Source organism: Urtica dioica, chromosome 2, assembly GCF_054948205.1.
Source record: "Urtica dioica subsp. dioica isolate 48M chromosome 2, U.dioica_male_clone48M_v1_H2, whole genome shotgun sequence".
NCBI lineage: Eukaryota > Viridiplantae > Streptophyta > Magnoliopsida > Rosales > Urticaceae > Urtica > Urtica dioica.
The window spans coordinates 27,156,143-27,169,443 of NC_142757.1; the positions used below are offsets into that span (position 1 = coordinate 27,156,143).

Here is a 13,301-nt window from a genome sequence, read left to right on the forward strand (position 1 = left end):
CATTATTCAAGTTTAAAGTGCGGTCTTCAAAAGACAGCATCACAGATCCCACAGCCTTCGTAGACACCAAGCTCCCATCACCCCATTTGAAACAGAAGTCGCCTTCCTATAAGCTTTTGGTTTTCTTAAAACAAGTCAAGAAACATCAAATATGGTTAGTAGCAGCGGAGTCAATAATCCACGATGATACATTATTAGCTACTAAGCATGCTTCGGTAATTTGTACAATACTATGTTCCTTTGCTTTGAGATAGGCAGGACAATTCTTTTTCTCGGCCTTTTGAGGTCTCTTCTTAGATCCAGAGGCAGAGGCTTTGTGCTCAGTAGCATGTGCGTCTTCTTGATTCCTCTTTCTCTTAGTGAGACCTTTCGCAGTGTGAAGCTCCTTTACAAGCCCGGTAACAATGTACTCTAGCTTATTCATGGAGTAGTTTCACTTGAAGGTATCAAAAGATTCGGGGATAGTTTCCATGATCATATCTATTTTGATCTCCTCGTTAATCTTAGATTCTAGGATTTCCATCTCATTCAGGTAACTAACAATCAGCATCGTATGGTCCCTGACTGGAGTCATAGCCTTCATGCGATAGTTCATAAACTATCGCACTGCTTGTTGCCTTGTTTGACGCCTTTGCCCTCCAAACATCTCATGGAGATTGTTGAGCATGTCGGCGACAGTCTCGATGTCACGATGTTGTTGTTGCAACACATTGTTCATTGATGCTAAGATATAGCACCTCACAATCTCATCGGATCGAAGCCAGGCCGCTAAGGCGTCATTGTCCTCTTGAGTCGAATCATCATTTGTCAGAGGAGGACATGGGGTGGTGAGTACCCATTTGTGCTTGCATGGTAAGGATGATATCGAGGTTATGTTTCGAATCTACGTAGTTTTCGTTTTCGAGGTTGTTCGAGGAAAGGATGAACGAGAGAAGGTTGAGAGACATGTTGCTTAATTAAGTTGAAACAAGTTTATGATTAGTCTTTGGTTTAGGATTTAAGTTTTATTTAAGAGCTGATAAAATCCAAAGGTGTTATAAACCAAACGATAATTTACTCCCTCAAGAGAAGGCCGCAAAAAATCTCCATTTATAAGTAAATGACGCATCATTAATGCTTAGTCAAGATGTCAATACACCGGCCATTGGCCATTGGCCGGCCCAAGCCTCGCCCGGCCAATGCTCCTCATATAGCTCAAATGGTTGATAATTTGCAAGATGAGCCATTTGACAATCCGGATGAGCTCTGCTCGCTATTAAGTGACGCAGAAACTTCTTTATATCCCGGTTGTGTCAAGTTCACCAAACTTTCGTGTTTAATAAGGTTATTCAACCTAAAAACAAAATTTGGATCGAGCGACGTAATGTTTCAAGAACTTCTTACCTTGCTCAGTGAGATGTTTCCTGAAAAACATCAATTATTGTCTTCCTTGTATGAGGCCAAGAAAACTTTGGCTGCTCTTGGCTTGGGTTATAAGAAAATCCACGCATGTCCAAATGATTGCATCCTCTATTGTAAAGAGTACGAAAATCTGCAACAATGTCCCGTGTGTGAAGAGTCAAGGTGGAAGAAGAAGAATGATGAACAGATGCAATCCACTACTCCTGCGAAATTGTTGTGGCATATTCCGATCATTCCACGTCTGTGTCGATTATTCAAAAATGATAAGCATGCTCAAACTTTAACTTTGCATGTTGATCATAGAATCGATGATGGAAAACTTCGACATCCCGCGGATTCACCTTCCTGGAAACACGTTGACACAAAATGGACTATGTTCGGGAATGAGCCGAGAAACCTTCGACTGGCACTATCATCTGATGGCATCAACCCTTTTAGCCATCAAAGCAGTAGATATAGTTGTTGGCCAGTGGTTCTTGTTATGTATAATCTCCCTCCCTGGTTGTGCATGAAACGCAAATTCATGTTAATGTCGTTACTAATTTCGGGTCCTAAACAACCTGGTAATGACATTGACATGTATTTAGCTCCCTTAATAGATGAACTCAAGTTGTTGTGGGAAACTGGAGTTCAAGCTTTTGATGCATATCGTAAAGAGACATTCACCCTTCAAGCTGTCCTCTTGTGGACTATAAATGATTTCCCGGCTTATGGTAATTTATCTGGGTGCTCGGTGAAAGGTTATAGTGGATGTCCGATTTGCGGGGAAGATACTGAAGGCATACGCTTGAAACATGGGAAAAAGACTGTTTACATGAATCACCGATGCTTTTTACCATTAAAGCATCGATTTCGTACATGTAAAGATACATTCATAAGTAAGAAGGAGTTTCGAGTAGTTCGTAAACCATTAACTGGGGTTGAGACGTTTGATATAGTGTCACAGATGAAGTTCAAGCGTTTTCGAAAGATTATGAAGAAGAAGATTGTGAAGAAAAATCCAAAAGACACGAATAAGAGGACAAGAGGCCCGAAAGTAGTATACGACAAGGGATGCTGGAAGAAGAAATCAATTTTCTTTGAATTAGAATATTGGAAATATCTACTTCTACGTCATAATCTAGATGTGATGCATATTGAGAAGAATGTTTGTGACAGCATTATTGGTACACTTCTGAACGTGCATGGAAAAACTAAAGACAGTATTTCATCACGGCATGACTTGGTGCATATGGGAATAAGAACTGAATTGGCTCCAAAGGAAAAAGGCTATCGAACATATTTGCCACCGTGTTCTTTTACCCTTACGAGCATTGAGAAGGAAAAGTTGTGCCAAACATTGGATGATATTAAGGTGCCCGATGGCTATGCAGCAAACATCCGTAATTATGTTTCTATGGATGAATTGAAGTTGTTTGGACTTAAGTCTCATGATTGTCATGTTTTGATGCAACAACTTCTGCCTGTGGCCATTGAATCGATTCTGCCAGACGGATTAAGGAACACTCTTATACAACTTTGTGCATTTTTCAACATTCTTTGCTCTAAGGTGGTTGATACGTCGATACTGAAAGGACTTCAAACAGACATTGTGAATACATTGTGTAAATTGGAGCAACATTTTCCGCTATCATTCTTTGACGTAATGCTTCATCTTACAATGCACTTGGTGAGAGAATTAGAATTAGGTTGGCCCGTTTATCTCTGTTGGATGTATCCATTTGAGAGGTTCATGAAAGTCTTAAAAGGATACGTACGAAATCGAAATCGACCAGAAGGATGTATCATTGAAGGATATATGGCAGAGGAATCCCTTGAATGTTGTTCTGAATACTTGCACGATATGAAGGCTGTCGGACTTCGTAGTTATGATGATCGAGATGTTTCTACCAGTAAAGGTATCAACAACGGAGTAGTTGAAATGGTTTCGTATGCGCAACTATTGCAGACACATCAGACGATCTTAGAGAACTCTGATGTTATTCAGCCTTTTATCGAGTAAGTTGTCGAATAATATATTCTCATATATTTTTTTTATGTATTCTTGTTTTTAACTTTATCATCAATGAATGCAGAGAACATATGAACTTTCTTCAACATACATCAAAAAACAAAACGCCAAAATGGATACAAGACGAGCATGTTCGCCAATTTCCTAGATGGTTACAAGAGCGGATCTTGAACGAGGACAATGTTCCAGAAACGTTGCGTAGTTTGTCAAAAATACCGAGTACTAAAGTTATAAAACACTCTGGCTTCATCATTAATGGTGTTCAATTTTGTACTGAGGCATGAGATAGTGTAAAAGTCACGCAAAATAGTGGAGTGAGCTTGGTGGCGAAGACTATGCAGATATCAAGTGCGAAAGACAAAAATCCCATCTACTCTGATATGATATATTATGGAGTAGTCAAAGAAATATGGGAAATCAATTACGTGTCTTTTCGAATGCCTGTTTTTCTTTGTGATTGAGTTCAGATTAACAATAGAGTCAAGGTGAATAAGAACGGATTTACATTGGTGAACCTACAGAGATTAGGTCATCAATCAGAGCCGTTCGTAATGGCAACACACGTGAAACAAGTCTTTTATGTGCGTAGTCAGGGTAATTCAAGATGGTCATATGTCTTTGCCACGTAGAGTAAAGATTACATGAACGAAATTCAGGCTGAAGTTCATGACAGTGATATCTTAGCTGAATGTCTAACTCCTACGAAAGGTTTATATTATGATAGCAAACATGTCGTAGAGAATGAAGAAGAGTTATTGTACTTAAGGGACAATGTAGAAGGCATTTATATAGATTGAAAACGTGTTAAGGTAATAATGTTATAATATTTGTGATAATGACTGATTTGTATGACTTATATGACTTAATTATGAAGTAAAATGGATTATTGACTTAAGATATATTTTATGTTAATAGGTGTGAAATGTCTTCAGCTTCTTCAGCTTCCGGTGACGATGACCGGCCCAAGAAAGTGCAAAGAGGTCCTACGAAACTCCCAAGCTTAGTCCAAGCGAGGAGTCAAGGAACTAGAGTTGATGTTCGTATGGATGCCCTCGGGGCGCCAATCGGTGATAAGGCAAGAGTGTTCGCCAGCTACTTGGGTGTTCAATCAAGAAGTGTGTCACTTCTATACGCTAGTTTTCATGAAGTCCCGCGCAACCTTAAAGATCAAATGTGGAAAGACGTAATTGTAAGTTTTCTTAGTATAAACTTACAAAGAAACCTATAATTATTGTTGTGTATTTCATGTGTTATTATAAATATACGGGTATTTTGATTTGATTTTTTTAGACAACTTTTGACATTGACGTGAGTTATCGCGATGTGGCAATGAAAAAAATTGGGAAGCAATGGTGAGATTTCAAAACAAGGAAGACAAGTGAGATTTACGATTGCGTAGATCAAAACATAGATCCACAATGTCTCGCTATGGATCAAGAGAACAAGTATGGAATCCCCAGAGATGATTGGATACGATTCGTGAACAGTCGCCTAAGTTCACAATTTGCGGTAAGTTTGGTATAATAATATACAGAATTAATATATAAAATTCGTGTTCTTACAATTATTTTTCACAGGAAACTAGAAAACAACAACAAGGTAAAAAAAAGAAGTATACATCACCTCATCGAACTGGACAAAAATCATATGCAGAGATACGCGAGGATCTGGTAAGTCGTCCATTTGAATGTTTTTTTAATTATTCGATGATATTATAAATAATTACGTATCTTAATATAGAGGTTGAAGAATCCGAAGGCACCCTTCCAAACCGCGCTAAAGTTTGGATCGAGTGTCACAAAAATTCAAAGGGAGTGCTTGATAATGATGCGCAACTCATCGAACAAGAAATTGTGAGTAGAATATTAAAGTTAATATTATATTGTGAGAATATAAGTGTAAATAAATAATTAACGTGTTTTTGTAGAATCGGTTAAAAGTATTACGAGACGTAGGCGGTTTACAGGAGGTCGGAAGCGCCGATATTTTTTCGATGGCTACGGATACTCCAGAGTGTAATGGACGTGTGCGAGGCGTTAGGGGATCCATTACACCAAGTCAATATTGGGGAAAATCAACACAAAGCCGGAGAGAAGCCGAACTCCAAAGCCAAAAAGACCGTGCAGTGCTCTTGGAGCAAAACAGACTTCTTAGTGAACAGGTTAAAATCTATGCCGAAGAAAGAAAATCATTTGAAGAAAGACTAAGGAGGGTAGAGCGAGATAGGGGAAGAGGTGGGAATGAAGGCCCATCTTATCTTCCCAACCAAGTAGAGTACAGTTCTCCATTTCAGCAATGGCTAAAGACCCCTTCATTTCAAACGGATTTTGGCACTACATTTCCATAATTCGGTGGGCAAACACCGAATATGCTTCAACCTCAATGCCCACCTCATCAACCTCCTTGTACGCCTTCAATCGAGTCACAAACTCCGCATATGTCTCAATCGCAATGCCCACCTTATCCCCCTCCTCGTATGCCTCCGCTCGAATCACAAATATCTTCTATGCCACAATCTTCTAAGGTAAAAATAATCCTAAGTATGCTACAATTTGATAATATAGTAAAATGTTAATTCGAACTTCTTTTGTTGAAGTAGGAGCCATATGTGGAAGACGTTGAAGCTAATGTGTCGCGTCAAAAGAAGAAAAAAAAGAAGAGCCAACCTCATGAAGGTAAAGATCGAAAGTCGCCTCGCACACCTCAGCGTTTGCCAAATTTCACTGATGAGGTATGGAAATAACAAATAAATATACATAAATTCACATTATGTATATACCTAATAATCATGTTTTTATGTAGGAACTTGAACTTTGTATAAGACATGCAAAAAGCATATCCCCGCACCCCCCACCGCAGAAGCCGAAGGCGAGGAGGCCAAGCAAGCATGTACCGCCACATGTACCTGAACCATACGTGCCATCTCCGGTTCATGAAACCCCAAGCCATACATAATCATTGTCGGTAAGCAAATATGTCATCTCTTAGTGATAAAATTACTTATTCAATGTACTTATTAATTTTGTATAAATTTTATAGGGAAATACATGCGTACTTGCGATTGGGACCGTCGAGAATATTGTTGCATCTGGAATTGTGATTGCCGATGATACCCCAAATCCTCTCATTCACGGGAGGTCCCTTGGACCGGACTACTATCGAGTTTCTTTTTTGTTCGTAGAAGAAGAACATATGAATGATTATTTGCCGATTCCGGATGGAGATGAATTGTTGATTCTCTCCGATGCGATAAAGGCTATCGTAGCGTGGCCAAAAAACCTCGTCCTACTTCAAGATGCAGAAGTAAGTAAATTTTAATTTTGAATTTTAATTAATATGTTATATTGAAATCAATAATTCTAGGATAATGCACAAAGATCAAAAAAGACACGTAAATCGACTCCGACGGTGCCGAAAATGCAACAAAGATCTCCCCCTTTAGCTCCTCCAATCACCTCGCTCCCTCAAGAAAATCCTAGTGCGATCTCTCAGATTTTAGACATCATGGGCAATGCCAAAGACGATCTGTTAAACACCATAGAGGCCGAACCACATATTTTTGGCATTCCTACGATGCTCATGGTGTTAAAAGAGGATATCCAACAATTTTTGGAGCAAGAAGAAATTGGAGTCTATCCAATTATGATTTACATGAGGTATGATTAAATAGTAATACTGAATTATTTTAAATTTATTGTTACTAATTTCGTTATTTTATTAGGGACTTGTTCGTTAAAGAGGTATCGTAACGATATGATTTCATTTGTCCGCATGAGGTCGCAATAGATCGTCGCGGTAGCGTCGAAGAGCGAGCAACTCACATTACATCGCGGTTATGCACATTGAGAGACACTCGCGTTCTACTAATGCCTTGCAATTATACGTAAGTTTTTAACAATAATTATAGTTTATATAATAAAAAGTTATTCATCTTTTTTTTTAATCACTAATTCATTATCTTTTGTATTTGTTTAGAAAGCATTGGACACTTATCGTGTTGGACCGTGATGGTAATTGCTATTGTCTAGATCCGCTCGGTAAAAAATCCATACCATCGGATTTAAAAAAAGTTTGTGCGAAGTAAGTAATTTCTAAATTTTACAAGATGATTTAAATTTGTCTAGTTGATTAAAACGTTTTATTTATCCAACTTAGTATTTAGAAACGTAAATATGTAGGGCATATGATGCTTATGAAGCATCTTTACCAACCAAGTGGCATATCATCAAGGTACATTTTATAAAGTCTTTATATAATGTGTATGAGTTACACACACACACATATATATATATATATATATATATATATATATATATATATATATTAATTATTTTGTTATACGTACCAATTCAACTTTCGTATTGGGAATGTGGGTATTATGTGCTACTAATGATAAAGACATTTTTTCGGGCACGAACATATAAACACGCTCTTAAAGAAGTAAGTATATAATTAGCTATTGATGTGTATCTCAAGTTAGAAATATATAATCAAATAATACTAATTAGAAATTATGTACGATATTACAATTTCAGTTACCCTCATTGTCATATAATGAAGCGGATATGGAAGAGCTTCAAAACGAGTATTGTCAGATTATTGTCAAAGGTATGTGTAGCTAGAACTCGAAAATGACATGTTATTCCTGTGCTTGCGATTAGCAGTGCAACTACAAGCAATAACTTGTGATGTGTTGAATTGAAATATAATTTGCCATGGTGATAATTAGATCAAGCCAAGATGATCGGTTCTTTTGCAAATCTTATATCTCAAAACTGCCATTGCCATGCATATTTTATATAATTTATATCTCAAAACTGTCACTGCCAATAACTTGTGATGTTGAATGGATATAATTTATATTTTGCATACCTTTATATAGTTATAGTGGTAAAAAAAACTAATGTGTCATATTTTTAGTTTTGGTCAAAGTGCTTAATGATTTAAGATTGTGAGAAGTTAATTTTATGTATGTTATGTTTTTTAGAAATACTTGTATGGATATAAATTTTTTAAATGATTGCACATGCTAGAAATTAAATTGTTCAAGGACGAAATAAAATTGCTTTTTATTATATGGGAGATCACTTAAAAAGTTCGTATTGAGTTGAAAAGTGTGGTTTCAGGCTGCAAAAAAAAAAGTGAAGAAGATAGAGAATAGAAAGGAGAGGGTGAGACTCTGCGATTTTCGCCTTATTAAAGCTCCGAAGGCACAATCACACAGTGCGGTGTGAATCTAAAGCTGTTTTTTTCTTTTATTTTGGCTTGAAACCTGCAGCATTGCTACTGTTTTTTTTGTGCATATTCGGAATCAATTGCTACATGTTTTTTATTTGCAAAAATCGAAATTATTTATATATATAAAAAAGATTGGGCATCACTCGATAAACAAGTGATGCCCAAAAAAAGAATTAAATTACCTAAGCCATCACCTGAAAACAAGTGACGCAACTCTATAACATCACATAAAAAAGTGACGCGACGCCCAACTCCAACTCTATAACATCACATAAAAAACAAGTGACGCCCAACTCTATAACATCACTTTAAAATCAAGTGACGCAGAGCTCTATACCATCACTTTTCAACAAGTGACGCATCACCCAATCTAGCGCCAAATCCAACGTGGATCCACGTGGAGCGTCGCTTCTAAATAAGTGCTGCTATAGAGCAAGAGCGTCGGCCGATATAACAGCACACAAAAAATGACGCAAATGTCCTATAGCATCACTTTTTGAGCCCGTAAATGACCCGTTGTGTAGTAGTGCAAGCCTCGCCCAGCCAATGGCTGGGTGAACCTTCCCTTGGCCATTAGCCGGCCCAAGCCTCGCCCGGCCAATGGCTGGTCCACCTTCCCTCGGCCATTGGCCGGCCCAAGCCTCGCCCGGCCAATGGCCGGCTCAACCTTCCCTCGGCTATTGGCCGGCCCAAGCCTCGCCTGACGAATGGCCGATCCACTTTTCCTTAGCCATTGGCCGGCCCAGGCCTCGCCTGGCCAATGGCCGACTCAACCTTCCCTCGACCATTGGCCGGCCTAAGCCTCTCCCAGCGAATGGCCGATCCACCCTCCCTCGGCCATTGGTTGGCGCAGGCCTCGCCCGGCCAATGGCTGACGCAACCTTCCCTCGACCATTGGACGGCCCAATCTTTCCTTGGCCGATGGCTGGCCCAATCTTTCCTCTATGGATGGCCGGCCCCAAGCCTCGCCCGACCATTTGCCGGCCCGGCCTTCACTTGGCCATCGGCCGGCGAGGCTCACTCGGCCAAGGAATCTCCAAAACGTTCCTTGGTCGCCTATAAATAGAGAGGTCCACTCTCTGTCAAAGGTAATCCAATTTTGAGTCTTGAAACACTGGTGAACTCCTACTTCACTCGTTTCGCTTATGTTTGGCCTCTAAACACCTAAATCCTCTAAACACCAAGTCTAAGACGCTCGAAGCCCGAACGTGACCACTTGGTCCGCCTTTGGTCGAACCGTTGCGGGTGTTAAATAGTTGTTCGAAAACGGTGACAATATTTTGGCGCCAGAAGGAGAGGATCTACCGACCTTAGCGATACATTCCCTCTACCATTCTTTTCTACAATCAACAACGAAGACTCTCGAGAGATAAATCATGTGCCGATGACCTCCGCGGGCGCCCGAGCAACTAGCTCGAGGTACGGCCTAAGGAACTTGGGGCACTGCATATGAAAGCAGCCTCGTGACAGCGAGAGCCAGCCTCAAGACCCGACCACCAACGTTGTAGCCGTTGTTCGAGAGGACACGGCCCGAAGGCTCGTCGAGCTCCTAGATTGGATAGGCGTGGCTGGCATGCTCATTGCCAACCTCCTCGGCTACGATGTCGAGGTAGTTCCAACCACGATGACTCTAATCCCGACTACGATGGTGAGTCGAGAATTTATGATGTGAATCCTAGCGTCGTGCGCTCCCGGTTCGAGAGGCCAAGGGAGACCACAATCGGACCGGCCCCGCCAGTGCGCCAATGCTCGCGCTCCCATTCTTGAGGGCCTGCTCCCTTAGTTTCAAGAGGTGGTTGGATGCTGCCCCTCGCCGAGAAGAGAGCCTCACTCGACAATGACGGAGGTGATAGCTGAGAGGTTCACCAGACGGCCCGACCAAGGGCCTCACCACGCCAAGCACGAAGTGAGGATCTTAGAGAGCAGTTAACGGCTCAGAGAAACTCCCGAGGCGAGGACCTCCTCCAAACGCTCAACTCCTAAAGGGACGCGCTCCCCGCCGCTGTTGTCAATGGTGCCCACAAGAAGAGCAGTAGTCTTTACTTATGTACATTTGATGTAATAAAGTCTCATGAAGACTTTTGCTTGTAGGTACTAAATTATTAATAAAAGTTGAAATATTCATTCATTCTTTCTTGTTTGGTTGAAGCTTTATGATAAACTATTGTCTTTAGTCCTTAAACAAACCTAACAACAAATGAAGACTCAAGTATAAATTTCCATGAAAAAAAACTATTCATGGTTTGCTTAAAACTGTAAATTCGCAATCTAAGGGTCAAAGGGCTATTGATCCCAGTATGATTGTTAGGCGAATCTATGATGTCTGGTTATGGGACATTGAGAGTTAGAGACTCTATAGTTCTTCTAGGTATCTTCTGAAGGTACTGAATTGACCAGTCCACTTCTAGAGACAGAATATGAACAAACCATTTAACCTCTTATGTCTCGAAGCCAATATGAATGAATTGCATCGTGCTTACCTCAATGTTCAAAAGATATGTCATTTAATAGAGCTTACGTATTCTCATTTGAGAAAGTCAGAGTTCTAGATTCACTATGTGATATAGACAAGACCTATTGGTGAAGTACTAAGTTATGAAGATGTCATGAGTTAACTTTGTGAAGATCTCATACATATGGAATTCATGTACAAGATTGCTGAAATGCAATGTATATCACCTCATGCTCTGTTCCTTGGAATGTGAATAAATGAAGTGGCCAATGTCCAAATTGAGTCATGACTCTTTTGGATGAATCAATGTGACTTTTTAGCTCCTCGTCAATACATTGTTTCTAACTTATTCACAAACGACAAAGGAGTTGAGGAAATAACAACTAGAAGGGTAATGGTAATTTTGTATATCCCATCTAGCTGATGATATTCATGAAGTTGAATTCTTGAGTAGAAAATAAATTCATTTGAACCGAGTGATTCTCAGTTGACATTAAGCTAAACTAGTAACAGGTTTGTGAACTTTTGAGTCCAATTATGTTAGCTCAAGCTTTGTTCATTTGTATCCGTGAGGTCACTCTCACAAGTCATTTCGAGTAGGAATAGTTAAACTAGAAGCTAAGTCAAAACAAGAACTACACAAATTTTACGAAAATTGTCTAAAAGGTATTTTTATCCTTTTGGACATAAGATGGTATGAATGTCAATAAATAAGTTTTTTGACATTGTCATATGATGACAATGAATTATGTCACTCGGCCATAATGATGAATTTGGGCCTTGAGGATTAATTTCATATCACGGAATTTTACTTTAAAATTCTTAATGGGCTTTTCTTATGGTGTCATGAACAAGCAAGACATCTAGAAACATGTTCTAGAAGCCCTAAGAAACCGTCCAACATAGAGAGAATAATAGACTAATTTTGTGCATTGATGTATGAAGATACTTTCCAACAGAAAAAAGAGGAAACAAATTTCCTCTAGAAGGAAATTGATATGTGCGGCACACAAGGCAAGAGAGTGGCAATCAAAAGAGGAAACAAATTTGCTTCTAGAAGCAAAGACTTGGATGTGCAAGGTGGGAAAGAGGAAATGAAGATTTGCTCATGAATATGTGATATTCTATAGAAAAGAGGAAACTAACTTTTGAAGGTAATCCCCCTCCTATAAATACCCCACCTCATTCACAAGTCACATAACACAATTTTGAGATTGAGAGCTTCTCTCTCTAGATTGTCTAGCCGCCCATCTCTTTCTCTCTCTAACCCTTTTCGTTTTTGTTTTTGGCACCTAGGTCCACATTTAACCTAGCGTTTTGTTTTAGCTCTTTGACTATAAGACTTGTTCTCGAGTCGTCGTGTTTAAAAGTGCCCACACACTAAATCCTTCGTTTCTCGAGCGATTCATGTGATAGAAACTTTCGTGGTTACTTGAATTCCCGAAGAACGAAGAAAGGCGAGCTACGAGGGGAGACGAGCGATTCAACCTACACAAGCTTCACAACGATCAAGCTACGTAAAGGTTAGTAAATGAGTAATTTCTCTTCAATAGTTTTAATTTAAAATAACATGTGCTTGCTCTTTGTCTAGGTTAGTAAAAATCGTTTTTACTTGTTTAAATTTTTTTAAAATTTCGCCGCTTTAAGGAGCGTTAAACTTTTCTTAATCCTAGATCTATTCCAATAGCCGCTACACTAGGCTGGCCTTACACCAATGTCGGGGACCAAGCGTATAATGAGCGCCGACAAGTGACTCTTGTGGCCTCGGCCATCAGCTCGGCTAACGGGCTCGACATGGGGACGATGATCCAGAGCCTCCAAAATCAGATCATCGAGATGAGGGAATCAGGGGGCCTAAGACCTTATGGCTGCATTGAGGAATCCTACTAGGAATTAAGAGACGTGGATGGCCAAGCAACGGCAGCCTGATGCCACACTGTGCCAGGCATTCAGCCTGATGCCGGACTTACATCGGGATCGAGGACTACCTCGACAGCTGAGATGGTTGAAAAGTTGGCAGACAAGGTAGTCATCGTCATGACGACCGGCACGAAAAACGCCCCGACCCTCAAAAGAGGAGGAACAAAGGAGGCAAGACCCCTAGCGGTCGCTCCCTTCCCGGGCCGAGGCCACCATCGGCCGATAGATTTCAAAAATTCTCGGCATTCACCCCGCTTAACACCCCTGGAGCGGATCCTA

At 40.1% G+C, this 13,301-nt stretch overlaps 1 protein-coding gene across 1 annotated transcript; it reads left to right on the forward strand.

The window, feature by feature from the left end:
* The first annotated feature begins 1,882 nt into the window (after nucleotides 1-1,882).
* On the forward strand, nucleotides 1,883-3,403 carry LOC149404244 (uncharacterized). Its single transcript, XM_089607464.1, has 2 exons — nucleotides 1,883-2,389; nucleotides 2,453-3,403. Exons 1-2 carry the CDS (start codon nucleotides 1,883-1,885, stop codon nucleotides 3,401-3,403), a joined length of 1,458 nt encoding a protein of 485 aa, XP_089463590.1.
* Nucleotides 3,404-13,301: the final 9,898 nt, after the last annotated feature.